Source organism: Hemiscyllium ocellatum, chromosome 1 (assembly GCF_020745735.1).
Source record: "Hemiscyllium ocellatum isolate sHemOce1 chromosome 1, sHemOce1.pat.X.cur, whole genome shotgun sequence".
In the NCBI taxonomy this organism is placed as follows: domain Eukaryota; kingdom Metazoa; phylum Chordata; class Chondrichthyes; order Orectolobiformes; family Hemiscylliidae; genus Hemiscyllium; species Hemiscyllium ocellatum.
Genome location: NC_083401.1, coordinates 87,706,533 through 87,723,335, shown reverse-complemented (window position 1 = coordinate 87,723,335; position 16,803 = coordinate 87,706,533). Strand labels below are relative to the sequence as shown.

At 40.5% G+C, this 16,803-nt stretch overlaps 1 protein-coding gene across 3 annotated transcripts in view; it reads right to left on the bottom strand.

Annotated features, from left to right (window-relative positions):
* Nucleotides 1-16,803, bottom strand: part of mtus1b (microtubule associated tumor suppressor 1b) — a 145,584-nt gene that overhangs the window by 28,341 nt on the left and 100,440 nt on the right. For all 3 annotated transcript variants that reach the window (XM_060823985.1, XM_060823993.1, XM_060824001.1), the window contains one exon: nt 6,322-6,388. In XM_060823985.1, the coding sequence (XP_060679968.1) occupies nt 6,322-6,388 (67 nt within the window). The remainder of the gene's footprint in view (nt 1-6,321; nt 6,389-16,803) is intronic.

The following is a 16,803-nucleotide window of genomic DNA, read 5'->3' as shown; positions in this document are numbered from 1 at the left end:
TCTTGCTCTAATTTCTTGCTTTATATCCACCACTGCCCCCACCAACTGATAGACCCGGTCAGATTTTAAGCTGCCAAAACCTTACTATTCTACTTTTCTTCCTTTTGATTAAATTCACAATCTCCCTCATTTTCCAAGGGTCCTTCACCTTACCATCCTTGTCCTCCTTCCTTACTGCAACATGCCAGTCCTGAACTATCTTTAAACAATTCTCACATGTCAAATATAGACTCACCCGATAACAGGCCCTCAATTAATATCTCCTAGCTTCTGCCTAATACATTGACCCAATTGATCAAGACCCCTTTGTAATCTTCTACAACCACCTTCACTGTCAACTGTATCATTCTTGATGCCATCTGCAAGCTTAATAAATGCTTCTCCCAAATTCTCAATAGAGTAGAAAGAGGGGGTAGTGTTGGCACAACAAGACATTAGTGAGACCATACCTGAGGTACTGCAGACAAATTTGGTCCCCTTAAAAGATGTAGTTCTATTGAAGGCAGCTCAGAGGTGGTTCACTGGATTGATTCCATAGTTACGGGGTGTATTATGAGGATAGATTGAGCAATTTAGGCCTATACTTGCTGGAGTTTGGAAGAATGAGAGATGATCTAAGTGAGGCATACAAGATATGAAAGGGGATCGATGAAGATAATATAGAGGACAGTTCTTCATTTGAGTGGTCATTGTTTTTAAGATAAGTCCGACTAAGAGAAACTACTTTTCACAAAAGATAGTCAGTCTGGGAATTCACTACCCCAGAATATGGATGCTGGGACATAGGCTAAAAATTAAAGCCCGCAAATTTAAATTATTGCTAGTTTGAAGGGTTATGAAGGGAAGCAGAAAAGAAGCTAAAAAGATCAGCCATGATTGTATTAAGTGACAGAGCAGACTAGAGGGGCTGAACAGCCTTCTTCTGCACTGAATTCATATGTTTCATGTATTCTGCAAGCCATTAGCTTGATCTCCAAAAGAAAGTCAATCAATTTTCTCTCAAAAAATCAAGTTTAGACAACATGAAGCAGCACCAAGATACTCGTGCACAGAACCACTTGGATCTAACCTTCTCAACCTCAAGAGGTATGCCAAAAAATTGAAGAGTTAAGTGAATGCAGTGAAGACAGTTTACAAAATGACTGAACTGAATGCATTACAATTACCACAGAAATCTAATCCAACAGAGTTCTCTATAGATCAATGGCTTTAAAACATCCCACAACTGTCTATTACTTCATCCCATCAGTTGATGTGCAATATTACCCTGCAGTGCATTTAAATAAGCAACATATGCATTTGCACAACAAGACAATGACTGAACAATCTACTCGTATTGCTCCTGGTATTGAGGGTCGCAAGTCTGCCTTTCCTCCATAAAACTCCAATCAGATCCGCCCCATGTATGGTCAAGGACATCCCACCTGTTCTCTGGAATAGAAAATTCCAAAACATCACAACCCTTTCAAAAGTATCTTACCTTCATCTTAAATGAGAAACGCAGTAGTGTTTTCTTAAACACTGTCCTCTATTACTTGACTCCCTTGGAGAAATACCACCTTAGCATTTACCAAGTCAAATTTTCACTGAATGCTATGTTTCAATAAGAACACCTCTCATTCTTCCCCAAAATGCAACCTCATCCCAAACAGCAGTCTAACAAATCGTCTCTGAACTGCTTCAAAGCCAAGTCTCTAATTAAGGAAATAAAGATCACACAACATGGGTGGATGCTTCCACCTGTACTGTCTATGTTGCAGCAAGGAACAAGAGAGGTCCAATTTGATAGTCCAAACCCATGCAATAAACATTCCATCTGCCTTCATAATTACTCTATTTTGATGCCAATGGCTTTGAGGACACCCAGATTCCATTCTACTTCTTACTTAAACATTTTGCATTCTATATTTCCAAGTGAATCATTCCTTCTCCTCAGCACATAATAATAGATCTCTCAAAGTTATCTGCCCACACAACTTGCATAACAGCCACAAACTTGAATACAATACAGATTTAACCTGAGCCATCTTTAGTGCAGGATGACATATTAAACCAGGTAAATCAGTACATGTGCATAACTGCTCCTGGTACTTGGTTAATTGGCATCGACAGGTACAAAAGAGAAAATCATCTTGGTGAAGGACTAAAGGGCCACAAATGCTGAAGATGGACCAAATTTGCAGACGGAGGGAGGATGGACTTAAGGAAATATAGATTTTAAAATTCCACAGTCAACTGACATTGGGTTGAAGCAAGGTCTAGAAAACAAACCTGGAATAACCAAAGTCATGTGAATTTATAGTAACATTTATCAAGAGAGACTGAAGCCAGTCGTGAGAGAACAACTACTGATCTTCTAGTTTTAAATTCACATCTGTATGATAGGTCTCAGTCGAGATTAAAGACTTTCTTGCAGTTATCCAGCTTGGGAACAATTATCCCCAATTAAAAAAATACATTATGCCCTGCATTTCATGCAACAGCTTTAAAATAGAGCAAAATGAAATGGATTCATAATTGAAACCTGAAAAGTTTCTTCCTCTCTCTTGGTCTCTAAAAGCAAATTAACTAGTGATAAACTGAAGGGGGACATTGGATTTTAGAACCCAATACATCTGCAATACAGCATTTTCTCTTGACATCTGGATTCACATTTTTTAATCAACTCGTCCAGTTGAGACCCAATAACTCAAGACCTAAAGGATATTGTAAGGACTTTATACTATACATTCCTTTATCTCCACAGCATATCGGACACAATGTTAACAGTCTTTCTCTACTCAGGATACCTGCCAGATTTGCTAAGTTTCTCAAGGGCTCATACTTCAGTTCACCATTGTTCAATGTGTTCCTTTTGATACATTATCTTCCTTTCTGTACTAGACATTATCCACATATGAATTTATGCATTTCATGTCACATTTCTTTCGAATTTAAGCAGCAAGAAATGACCCTGCCTTCCACACAAGTCTTGTAACTGACTCATGTTTCTGGGGAGCCAAATTTTAATTGGAATGACAAAGCCCATTCACCCCTCTTCAGCTGGCTGTAACACCAACAGTAATTCCATAAAACCCTAAGAAATAGCAACAGGAATAGGCCATTCAGTCTCCTAATCCTGCTCCATCATTCAACAGACACATGGCTAATGCAACATTCCTGTACTTTTCCTTCAACTTGTGATTCCAATACTGATCAAGAATTTCTCGCAACCTTAAAATTTACATGATTCTGCCCCCATGGCTCTGTGAGGAGGAATTCCAAAGCCGTTCAATTAAAAAAAAAATTCAGTTGAGTTAACCACACTTTCCTGGAGTGCTACTGTTTTCAGGCAGATGAGCACAAAAACAGCAGAACAAATTGGTGTTTATGATTGTTGTCATTTTTTCTATTGTGGCAGCATCATTCGGAGTGAAGACAATACCAAAACATGATTCGGTTGTGAATAGGGATCAAGTTTATATCCCCATAAGCATATGGAAAAATTACATGTTCCTTTATTGCATGCTGACACAAGTGATTACATTTCTTCATTATATTTATCCTGGGTCTCCAAACCCAAGTGGGGCTCTGACCAATTCTTGAGCACACTGCAAAACATTGTTACAATATTCCAAGCTAATGACTTAAAATCGAGATAGTAATTCTGTTAATTAACTAATCTTCAATTCATTCACTCAATGCAATGAGCTCTAGTATGTGCAGTAATCATGTAATAATTTCTAAATTTTTTTTGAAATCCAAGTATATACCCTTTTTGTTTCTTCTAGCCTAATTATGTTCTCAAAAAGAGCTCTAGTAAACCCTGCAAACAATTTCTCTTTCATACTATGCTGGATTCTATTACGATTTTTCTAAATGTTCTGTCAGTAAATCCTTAGTAATGGCTCCATTATTTCTCAAATGTCATTGGTGCCAGAGTCATACAGCATGGAAGCATACCTTTTGGTCCAACCAATCCACATCAGGCATATTCCCAAACTAAATTACTCCCAACTGCATGTACTTTATTCAAGGAGGAAGGAAGGTTTGGAGGGAAATGGGCCAAGTGTCTCTTGTTAAAAAATTTTTACTGTCCCTGCAGCTACTACTTTCGCTGGCAAACTTTCTCCTCAGCTTAAAATATACCCTCTAGCTTTGAACTCCAAGGGAAAAGACCTTTATCCTTCACCTAACTATGCCCTTCATGATTTTATAAATATCTGTAAAGGCCACCCCTCAACCTCATGTTCCAGTGAGGAATGTCCAATCCTATCCAGCCTCGTCTTATAAACTCAACCCCTCCAGCCCTAGTAACAGCCTAGTAAATCTTTGCTGAACCCTCTCCAGTTTAATAATATCTTTCCAATAAAAGAGCAAGCAGAACTGGACAATACTCCAGAAGAGGCCCCACCAACGTCCTATCCCACCTCAGTCAGAGCAGTACAGCATAGAAACAGACACTTCCATCCAACTCGTCCATGCTGACTAGATATTCTAAATTAATCGAGTCCCATTTTCCAGCACTTGGTCCATATCCCTCTAAACCCTTCAAATCCATATCCCCATCCACATGCCTTTTAAATGTTGTAGTTGTACCAACCTCCATTCCAATCACATACTGTCCTCTGCGTGAAAATATTGCCTCTTGGGTCCCTTTTAAATCTTTCCCCTCTCATCTTAAACCTATACTTTCTAGACTTTAACATGCCCCACCGTGGAAATAAGTCCTTGTCTGTATACCCTATCCATGTCCTTCATGATTTTATAAACCTTAAGTTACCTGTCAGCCTCTGATGATCAAGGGAAAATAGCCTGAGTTTATTCAGCCTCTCCCTATTAGGTCAAAGCCTCCAACCATGGTAATATCCTTGAAAAGATTCAGAAAGGACTTAAGTTTCACAACATCCTCCTTCAAGCATGGAGACCAGAATTTCACACAGTATTCCAAAAGCGACCTAACATCCTGAAGACCTCCTGACTCTTCTAATCAATACACTGACCAATAAAAGGCAAGCATATCAAATGCCTTCATTATCTTCCTAACTCAAAAAGTTCTGAGCAATGAATGCAAGTGTGTGAATCACCTTAACCACACGGTCTACCTGTGACACAAATTTCAAAGAATTATGTACCTGAAACCCTAGTTTTGGTTCTATAACACTACCCAGCAGTCTATTAAATACAATACCTCTCATTTATCCATATTAAACTTTACCTGCCTCTCCTTGACGCAAATGATCAAGATCTCTTTTTAAACTTTGACAACTTATCTGTACACTATCACCAATTTTAGTGGCATCAAACATACTAACCATGCTTCTTTTTTTTATATAAAATGAGAATATAAGACAAAAGTGGACAAGCACCATTCTCTCTGGAACATTTCTGGTCACTGGCCTACAGTCAGAAACACCCTCAGCCATCACCTTATCTGCCTTCAAGCCAATTTTGAATCTGATTGACAAGCTCATTCAGAATCCCATGCAATCTAGCTTTAGTAATTAGCCAACCATGCGAAACCTTGTATAGTTGTCCCTTTTAAATTGTTTTCTACCACAGCCAATCAGGCTACTCGAATTGCTGCATGTTACTGGCTGTCACTGCCCAATGGGCAGTAGCAAACTGGCCGAAGTTTCTCTAATCTCGCTCAGTCCTTCCCCTCTCATTCAACAAAAAAAAATGTACCTTCACGAAGTTGGGAACATACTGCATAGTGCAAAAGTGCCTCATTGTTAATGCACAGTACAATAAGTTGCCTTGAAACTTCCATGTCCAGCATTCACGAGAATAGTTCTCTTCATTGCAAATTTCACAAGTGTAGTTGGTGTGTTTTAGGAGTTTTTGGTTTGTCAATAAGAATGTCACTTAAAAGGCTAAAATAATAAGGTTCTGTTTGATACTGAACCGTGAGGCAATTGTGTGCCATTACAATGAACCAAAGGAAGAGTTATTTTATTCTGGACTGGGCTTGAGCATTCTGCCAAGCATTAAAAGTGTTTCACTGATTAAATTACATCTAAAAAGGTAAAAAAAGATATGAAACAGGATGAAATAAGATTAATTCAGTATTCAGCAATAAATGCTTAAGCATGAACAATTATTTTGCATTTAAAATCAGATGGTAGGGCTGGGGAAAACATTTTCCTAAGGCGGTTCCTGGTATACCAAATGCTCGGAATTCCAAGAACTGGGTCAAATGGCCAGCCTCCAGAGAAATAAGTGTTTTCACAGATATCATGGAACATTCAGCTGCAGGAATATCACCAAACAGCTTAATATTCACCAAATCATAAAGTTGAGTTTTGAACTATAAAAACCACAATAAAATCTGGTTCTTACCTAGCTCACTGCGCAGAGTAAGCAGCTCCTGAGACAGTTCCTTGTGTTGTTTGCTTACTTCCTCCCGCTGTGAAGAAAAATATTTTGTTACTATGGGAATGAAACAAAACTTAGAACTGAAAAATCTTCTATGCTTAATAACTCAAGTGACTATGAAGCTTTCAAAATACAGTAAATGTAAGTAGTTTGCTTTAATCACTCGTACACAAAAACTGCAGTGGCAGCAGAAAGATACATTGTTGAGAGATATATCTTTACCATGTGCATTTTTTCAAAAGATCCAGAGACATCAACTTTATCTTCAATAGAAACAAAACTCTGGTATATATTACAAAAAGCTTGCAATGCTGCAAGGTACAAAGCCGATCGTAGCTGTAACCGACTTCAGTCTTTTGTATTGAGCACAATATTTCTCATGTGTCATGAATTACTATATATCCAGACTACATGCACTACAATTTAAAAAGAGATTGTTCTTACTAAATAAGAGGCTTGAATTAGGTCTTTAATGCACAGTTCTAGCAAGGTTTCAACAAACGTTTTTTTTGTTCACCTTGCAAAGTATTAGAAGAAAAAAATCTTAAGCCAAGAGCACAATATCAGCAAGGAAACATGCAGACCTGAGGACTTCATTAAGCTTGAGCAGATAAAATTAAGTGATTTGATTCACCAGCGATCATTAATTCTCAGGAAATTGAACTTGAGCTTTCTAATCCCTAAAGCAGAGTCAGGATGCGGCTTTAAAATGCTATAGGATGTGCGAGGCTCAATAATCTGGCTCTTCAATGCACCACAATTATTCAGCTATTTTTGCAGCAATCTACAGCGAACAGCTGGAAATAAAAGAATGTTGAAATTACTTGCGTCAGTTACCAAGCCCTCATAGTTCCAGTCAGCAAATCAAAAGAATTCATCAGTTACCCTCTTTCGAGCACAAGGATCGTACAGGCACATTTTGCTGCTGCTGCAACCCATTCTCCCTTTTTCTGGCTGTTTGTGTAAATTGTGCAAAAGCACAGGTGGCCACACCACAACCCAAACTGGTCTTTCTACATTTAAAATACTTGTAGGAAAAGATCCATTAGGCCTTGCCTTCCAAGCTAACTTTCAGTCCAGGATGTGTACCATATTTCCTGCAGTACTCCGGCCTGAAGAAAAAAAACATCTGCATTCGCAAGTGAAGTGGGAACCACATTACAGAAGGCACAGCCCTATGCGTCTGCAGACGGGAGACTGGATGGAGGGGGGTGGTGCACTGATCGATGTTAATTTACTCAAATGTCAGCGACTAAAGCTGAGTACTAGAACATTGATCTTCCAACTAATTCAGTAATGGAAAAGCTCTATTTTTAATTCTCAGCTTAATATATAATGCTGTCAAGCACCCTACCATCCCCCCCAAGGTCAACTAGCTGGTAAACAAAAAAATGTACTGCTCAACTCTCAGTCAGTTTTGTATTACAATCTGGTGTTAGTTCCAGTTCAAATCAGCCCAAGTTAGAACAGAGCTACACTGCAATGATCTCTAATATGTAAGAGTTTTTAACCAAAGTCATGAGCATATTCCAACTTGGGTAAACGCGAATTAGGCAGGCAGGTATGAGCATGTACACTGAAGATTATGGTAATTGCTATCAGCATTGATATTGCCAAACTGACAACAGGTGGTGAAATGCTCACAAACATGTTCCCCACCTTCATTGTAGCTCAAGTCCTAAAGTTTTATTGAAGTGTCATGCTTGCAAGGTTAGAGCAAAATAAGTCACAACAGATGTAGTTGCAATATTGCAGATCGACAGTCCAAATTATTGTAAAAGTACCACAAAGCTCTGAAACGCTAACATTTACAATGCAAAGTTTTCAACTGAATCTTACATTAGGTGAGCATAACATGTTTCATTTAATGAAACATTTAATTAAATGGATAGCGAGAAAATTTAGACAAAAAGTCAGTTATTTATGTTCACCTAAAGACAGCAGCATTGGCAAAAGCTGACAAACATGCATTAACTTGAAGCACTAACAGGTGCCAAAAGCAGAATATTCTGCATTGGAAACCATTGGTCTGTCAGGCATACTTTATGCTGACAAAGTTCTGAGTAAGGGTCACTTGATATGAACATGAACTCTATTTCTCTCCACAGATGCTGCCAGACTTGTTGAGCTTTGCCAGCAACTTTAGTTTTTGTTACAGTTTATGTTGTTCTTGGGGGCAACACACATATCACCATGTTCAGCTGCCCATATTTGTGACACAGTCCTTCAATAGGAACTGCTTTAATTCCAAGAAATCTGCCCAAGAGGACAATGGCCTATTCCACACAAGGCCAAGATGTCAACGAGATAAGACTCCACACGTGGAAGGAGTCCCTTCCTTATCACCAGCTAAGCTACGTCGTGAGGCTTGTTTGAACCTTCTGATGAGAAGGCATTCTGCCAACGGACAATTGGCTTAGCAAGCCAACAGATAATGTACCATCTCCTGATTCATCTCAAGGTGGTTACATGTAGACCACTCCCTAATGGACACAGTCAAAAGCTGTTTTTCTGCCATATAAAAAGTTTCCTACGTTTGGGAAGGGAGTGCAGTGGAGAGAATAGGGAGGGGACAGGGATGTGTTGTTCCTCCCCCAGAAAAAGATTGTTGTTTTCACTGCATAGAACATCTCTGATTAAAGTTGAAAGCCAGTTACCTTGTCAGCAGCAACTGCTATGAGGTATGACTTTTGCAATTGATAAAGCAGATATTTTCCAAATGAAGCAGTCACACTGTACTACATACAGGCTAATAGAAGGTTTCAGAGAAAGACAATGGGCCTAGTGAGCTGAAGATCATCTCAACATAGGGATCAGGAGACAAAGACCACAACTGAGTTATCCAGTTCTCCTCTATTTTCAACAATAGTCTATTTTTCCTATTTTGTACGTTTGCCCGTGTGTAGAGGGGCATTTAAGGAGATTAGATTTTGTTAGTATTGTTGCTATGTGCCTGTTGACTTGCAGATGCAAGTTACTTATTTAAATTATAATTTTTACATGGTACAGAAACCTGGTTTCTATCAACCTTGGTTTGAAAGACCACAAATTGGGGTACCAGGTGTACCTTTCAAAAAAATGCATCTAACATTTGTTCCGACTTCAAGAAGAATGGGTCTCTGTTTATGGCACTACTTCAGTGGGTCATAACCATATGACAATCGATGTCTGTGTACAGCTAGTTCACAGATACCTTCAAACCACACAAAACTGGCTATTTGGTTGAAAGGGATCCTAGGTATAATATTTTCCCCTTTCACAATTTTGAAAATTGTTTTCATATAAACACTACCTGAAATTTGGAGGTGAATGAAGTGGAAGGTGTCTCAGATGATCAATATAGCGCACGAGTGAGAAATTAGGCAGACATACCATATACAGCAGTGAAAGCATTTCTCAGTTGATGACCAGGATTTATTTCTAATGGAGAAAACTGCTGCTACAATTTCCCACTTGTTTTATTGAAGTTACATGGCCCTTTCACTTTTTAAATACACCTCATGGCTGCTGGGTCAGGCTACCGGAAGGTGCTGTGCTAAAGTTCAGGTGAAGAGAGAGAAAAGATTGATTGGCCTTGCTTTACTGACTTCCAAACTGGTGACAGATAATCAGTGAGATTTTACCTGCCTGGCTCCCAACCTCATCTCTGATGCATTGGGAAAACATTTTCTCGAACACTTGAACAGGAACGGAGCAACACTGAGGTTCAGAACAACGTACTGAGGAATACACCAAAGATTGATAGAGCTGATAATTGGGAAAGGCTCCAGTTTAAGTCCTTTCAACCGGAGTACAGTGGGGCTGTACCCTATAGAACCTCAGACTGCATGCTTGAGAAACAATTCACATTGTGAAATCACAAATACTGAAACTTGAGTGCAACATGCTTTATGAAGCAAACTCAAAATTAGGGCAATAAAATTCAAGTTGAAGTGACTTACAATATACTTCAATAACTTTTGTATAAAAACAGCCCAAGAAAAGTTAAGTATATGATAGAAACTAACAGGACATTGTAGAAATGAAATAACTTTCAAAAATATGATTTTAAATTGGTTCAATTTGATCTGAGGCTGAAAGCATGCTGATATTGTAATAGTCAGATGAACAAAATCTTTCAGCATTGCACAAAATTATGGTTTCATTTAGAGGATCAGCAGGAACATTCCATATTTTGATGACCCGGTTCTTCACAGCATATGCATTTAAAAATTGGTCAACAGGAAAATGCTGTTTAAGAATTTTCATGTTTGAAAACAGCTCAGTGAAACAAATGCCAATGTATAGTTTGAGCTCAGCAAACTGACAAAGTCAGTCTGGGCTTCAACTGTGAGCATGTGCAAAATGCACTATGAAACATGTGACAAACTGCATTTTCAGAGAGGAGATAATGGGCAAGTGTCACACCTTCTGCGATTGCATGGGAAGGTGCCAAAGTGGAAGAGTGGACCAGGTTTACCCAGAGGGAATGATCCCTGCAAAATGCCCTAAGGGGAATGGGCAGCTATTGGGGCAGCTTATGAGATGGGTGGAAAGTGAGGCAGATAAGGGCGGGCTGAGAGTAGAAGAGCAGAAAGCATGTCAGATTCATTTGAAGACTCTCAACCATACAGAGGGAAATCCTCAGTTGAGGGGAAAAAAAAATGGTGAATAGGAGGCTACTTGCAGAAGATGCATCAAAGCAGATGTGACACAGATGGAGGAACAAACCGGAGCAGAGTGATTACAGAAGGTAATGGGTAGGGATCTATAGTTAAAAGGTTACTGTGGGAGTTGGCGATTTTCTAAGTCAGGGGGCAGCACTTGTTCAGAGATGAAAACAGATGCACGTGAAGGGAATGAAGTAGTCAAAGATGGACCAGGTGAACGTGACAACAGGATGGAAATTGGGAGCAAATTTGTTAAGTTGTTCTAATTCCACACGAGAGAAGCTGTACTGATGAAGTCAGAAGGGCAGGCAAAGAGTTGTGGGGAGGGACCAGAGCAGGATGGAACAAGGAATATTCCACAGTCTACAAACAGACAGGCATGACTATTTTACCAGAGCAGCGAGGAGAGGAGTGGTGAAGCGAGGGCTGTTGGGAAGGGTGAGTTTTCCTGCATTAAAAAGGGACTTACCGGGGGATCTAAGATGGCAGCAATCTGAGAAGATCGCACTGGAGCTTCGCATCGCAGGAGTAGGACAGTCCTTAAACCCGCCCAACCCAGGTCATCAAGATTTCTTGGGGCGTTGGAAAGATTGTGGAGCCCCAAGAAACAATTAAAAATTAACTTACCTGTATTTTCAGCTGTCCAGAAATGCCTAACAAGGGAGGAGCAGCACCTGAGTCCAGGCCTGCAGTAGCCTCGGAGCCGATTACTCTCCAGGACCTGGTGAACCAGCTCTTGAAATCTCGCGAGATGTTGGGGAAACAGATTGAAGGGAAGCTGGCTCCAGTCTCTCTCATGCTGCAGAAGCATGAGCAGCAGCTGGGAGATCTGGAGAAGAGGAAGGATGAGGTGGAGCACAGGGTCAGTGGTGGAAGCTGATGCCAGTTCATGCAAGGAAGAGATCCAAGCCCTGAAGATGCAGGTTGGTAATTTGCATGACCAAGTGGATGATCTTGAAAACAGGGGCAGGAGAAAAAACATTTGGATCATCGGTCTGCCTCAGGCTAAGGAAGGTGAGCAGCCTGCGGAATTTGTTGAAGATTGGCTTCTGAAATTCCTTGACTTGGAGACTGGCATGAGAGGATTGAAGATAGAGAGGGCTCACTGGATCGCAGCATGGAGGTCGGGTCTGGGCCAATGCCCTCGTCCTTTCCTGGTGCGAATCCATCATGACTGGGATAAGGAGAGAGTCATGGAGGCTTCCAGACTCCAGAGGAAGGATCCAAAGACCCTAATTTACAAGGGGTTTAAGATCATGTTTTTTCAGGGCTTTTCAGTGGCAGTGCTCCAGAAATAAAAATCATATGGTGTCAAGAGAAGATTGAAGGAGCTTGGTATTCTGTACTCCGAAATAACCGGCAGTACTTCAACTCACCTTAGATGGATCCGTGCATCTCTGACACAGAGAAGGCAAGAGACTTTGTGGGCAAACTAACCTAATTTAAACAATTGTAGCATGTATTAATATTGTTGCTTGGGTATGCGTTTATCATTCTGTAAAAGAAATGGAGAAAATCCGGTTGGAGCTTTGTTTTGTCCCCCCTTTTTGTCCGCAATGGATAAAAATTTGGTTCAAACTATGTCTGGCGGTGGTCAAGATGTATATTGTAAATTTCTAAGTTAGGACATACCAAAGGATGGGTAGAGTATTTATTCCCCCTTTTTTTATGTAAAAGAATGTTTTTTTATTCATATTGATATTCTATGGGGTGTTTATTCTTTTTAGCTTGTGCTTGCGATGCGACTCTAGCTGGGAGAAGTGAAGGTGGTTGAGATGGCTATATGCCTATTTATGGACAGTTCGGGATGGGTAGTTGCCCACTCCGGATAGGGGGTGAGTTCCCCTACTCAGCGTTATTGGCGCTTTATATATTAGTTTGTTTTCTGGTTTTTGTTGTTTTTTTAAAAATTATTTGGTATGTTTGTTAAATGTAGTGGTTTTAGTTTATGTAGTTTTTATATTTGGTGGACCATGCGATACTAAGGCTCAGCAATTTATGGTTCGGGCTCCCCCTCTCTGGAATTTAAAGTAATTGCAGAAGATTATAGCTAATGATTGGATTAAATGGTGTACCTGGAATATCAAGAGAAGTCACCCACCAATTAAGAGGAAGAAGGTACTCTTGAGTCTTAGAAAGGAGAAGGTGGATATTGTTTTGTTACAGGAGACACATTTGGATGATAAGGAGCATCTGAAGTTACAGCAGAAAGACTTTGACCGAGTTTATTTTTCATCATTTGATACAAGTAGGGTAGTGGCTATATTGGTTAAGAAAAATCTCTCATTTAAATTGTTGGAATGTGTTAAAGACACATACGGGAGGTTTGTAATTCTTAAAGCATTGATAAATGGGGAAGAATATGGCATTTTAAATGTTTATTGTCCCCCAGCTCATCCTCTTAAATTCTTGGTAGATGCTTTTTCTAAACTGATAAGTCTCAAGTCTCAGCACATCATTATAGGGGGAGATTTTAACTACCTCATGGACCCCACAGTAGACACGTTGCCTAAAGATCTCTCGATACCCTCTGTACAAACTAAACAGTTATTGGGTTTGTGTGGGGAATTGGGGTTGGTGGACGTATCTCCATCCTACAGGTACAGATTTCACGTTTTTCTCCAATCCGCATAGATGTCACACAAGGATTGATTATTTTTTCTGACCCCTGCGATAACCCTGGATCTGGTGGCATCCTGTACAATTAATAATATTGCCATCTCTGATCATGCTCCAGTGTACCTCATAGTTAAAATTAAGGATGTTACAGTGGACCCCTTTATTCTCATGGACAGTAAGTTTGTGGAGTATTTCTCTACGGAATTTCGGGCATTCCTAGATATCAACATAGCTCGGTCGATAGCTCATCTGTTCTCTGGGAAACTGCCAAAGCTTATGCCAGGGGGTAGTTATTTCATATTCCACCAGTAGGAAACATCAGAAGGGTGAGCAGCAACGTCTCCTTGAAGGTTGAAGGCAGCCAAGGTGGTTTATTTTGACAGACCCTCATTGGTCAAACGAGAGGATTATGGCACTGCAGTCTACACTAAATTCCATGCTCATGCAGATGGCAAAGGAGCTTTGGTTTTGTAAAGCAAAGGTTATACGAGCATGGTGACAAGCCAGGCAAATACTTAGCATACCTGCCAGAAAGAGAAGAGTCCCACAAACCATTACAGCGATTAGGGAAGGATCTAGGAACCTAACATGGGATTCTAAAAAGATTAATGTGGCGTTCCAGAGATTCTACTGAATTATATCAGTCTGAGAATTGTGAGGAGGGGCAGGCCAAAATGGAATCCTTTTTTTAAAAGAGATCTGAAGCTCCTGGGTGTGACTCCCGAACAACAGTCCTTTCTCAATGTCCCATTATCAGAGCAAGAAGTGCAGGAAGCTGTGAGGCAGCTTCAGAGTGGAAAGGTGCCCGGTCCTGACGGACTTCCCAGTGAATTCTATAAAGGAGTAAGTATACTGTCAGGTCCGATGCTGAATATGTTTAATGATTCAGTCATGATTGTCTCCCACCATCTCAGAGGCCAATATTTTACTTATCCTTAAGAAAAGGAAGGATCCAGAAGATTGTGCTTCATACAGGCCCATCTCGCTCTTAAATGTGGACTTTGAGATCCTCTCTAAGGCTCTTGCATTAAGAGCTGGAGACTGTGTTACCCTCTATTATTAAAGAGGATCAGACGTGCTTCATAAAGGGTCACAGATCCTCCAATAATGTTAGGAGGCTACTTAACGTAATTCAAGCATGTCAACAAGCAATCAATACAGGGATTGGTGATTTCTTTAGACGCAGAGAAAGCATTTGACTGAGTTGAGTGGCCGTACCTTTTCTATACTCTAGACCAATTTGGTCTGGGCGAAGTTTTCATAAGATGGATAAAGGTTCTCTACAGTGTATCTCTTGCTGTGGTCTTTACCAACGGTGTACGATCGAGCAATTTTAATATTTCTAAGGGCAGCCGGTAGGGCTGTCCCCTTTCACTTTTCATGTTTGCGATTGAACCTTTGGCAGAGGCCATTCATGAGGATCTCAATATATCAGCTCCAGACGTGGGGTCAAAATTACATAAGATCTCGCTGTACGCAGACGATGTTCTAATTTTCTTGACAAATCCAGCAGTCAGTGCCTTGCCTGATACAATGCATTCACGCATTTGGCGCTTTTTCATGGTATAAGATTAATTTTGCTAAATCAGAGGCTATGCCTATGGGTGGTCTTACGAAAGAGTTGGATCTTGTGACCACCTAAATGGGAATCTATAGTCACAAGGGGCGGGGGGGTTGTGTGTATTTGGGCATATGCATTACTCCAATTCTGGATTGGCTGTTCAAAGCCAATTTTACTCAATTATTTGAAAAAATTAAACAGGACCTCCAAAGATGGGAGGCACTTCCAGTCTCATGGTTGGGTCGGATAGCGCTTAAGATGAATGTTCTCCCTTGCTTGCGAGACCCTATACGGATGCTCCCCCTGATTTTCAATAAATAAACACTCAGGAGACTGAATGGTTGGTTCAGCTCTTTTATCTGGCACCGTGAACAGCCCCTCATTACATTAGCCAAACCGCAGTTGCCTTTCAGACTTTGGGGGGGGGGGGGGGGGGGGGAAATAGACCTTCCAGACATTAAAAATTACCATTTAAGCTTGCTTTTGACCCATATGAGTGATTGGGTTTGTGGGGACCCTCTTTCAATATGGCTAGATATTGAAGTCTCCCAGGCAAGGTGCCCCCTTACCAGTTTGCTGTTTTTGGACAAGGTGAGGACAGTTAGGGAATATTGCCATAACCCAGTAGTCATCAATACTGTTAAAGCATGGAGGGCAATTCGGCAGAGGGAAGGTAATATCGGCAAAACATCTTTGTTTACACCTTTAGTGGGTATGATAGATTCAGAATTTAAATGTTGGGCAGCTAGGGGGATATCTTGCATGGGTGATTTATTTGAGGGAGATGTAATGACGTACTTTGATCAGTTAGTACAGAAGTACGAGTTACCTAATAGAGACCTTGTTCACTTTCTTTCAAGTTAGGGATTTATTAAAAAAAAAACGACCACATTTTTGGCTGATCCCTACAAATCTGACATAGAAAGAGGGGTACTAAGGGCTAAGAGTACACTCTCTGTCAGTACTTTCTATCACCAATTGGGGAGTGCCACCTCATGAGTCTGATCGACTCTGCAAGATGTGGGAGAGAGAGCTGGGTGTTGAAGTTTCTTCAGTGGCGTGGAGGATACTTGGGAGAATGCAAGGAAGATATCAATTTGCAATAGGACCCATGCTTTACAGTTGGAGATTCTCCACAGGGTCCACTTAGCCCCAGACCGTTTGTCAAATTTTAAACCAGGGGTATCTTCAGCATGGCCCAAGTGCAAGGTCTGTACGGGTACTCTTACCCATTGTCTTTGGTCTTGTGACAGGCTTCAAACACATTGGAGCGCTGTGGTGGGTGCAATGGAGAGGATTTTAGGTGTAGGGGTGGAGAAGGACCCTATTTCTCTCCTTTTGGGCCTGCCCATTGTATTTCCTGCAGACTCACTTAAGAAAAATCTTTTCAATATTCTTAATTTCTGTGCAAGGAAGAATATCTTGCTCGGGTGGATATCAGAAAACCCCCAGGCCTGTTGGGTTGGCAGAAGATTGTTATGGAGCATATTCCCCTGGATTTTCTCACAAATATGGTACACCACAAAACTGAGAATTTTTTACAAAATACAGTAACCCTTTTTGAAATACCTGGACACAGATTTATCTGCCACACTAACCAGGGCTTTTATATAGCCG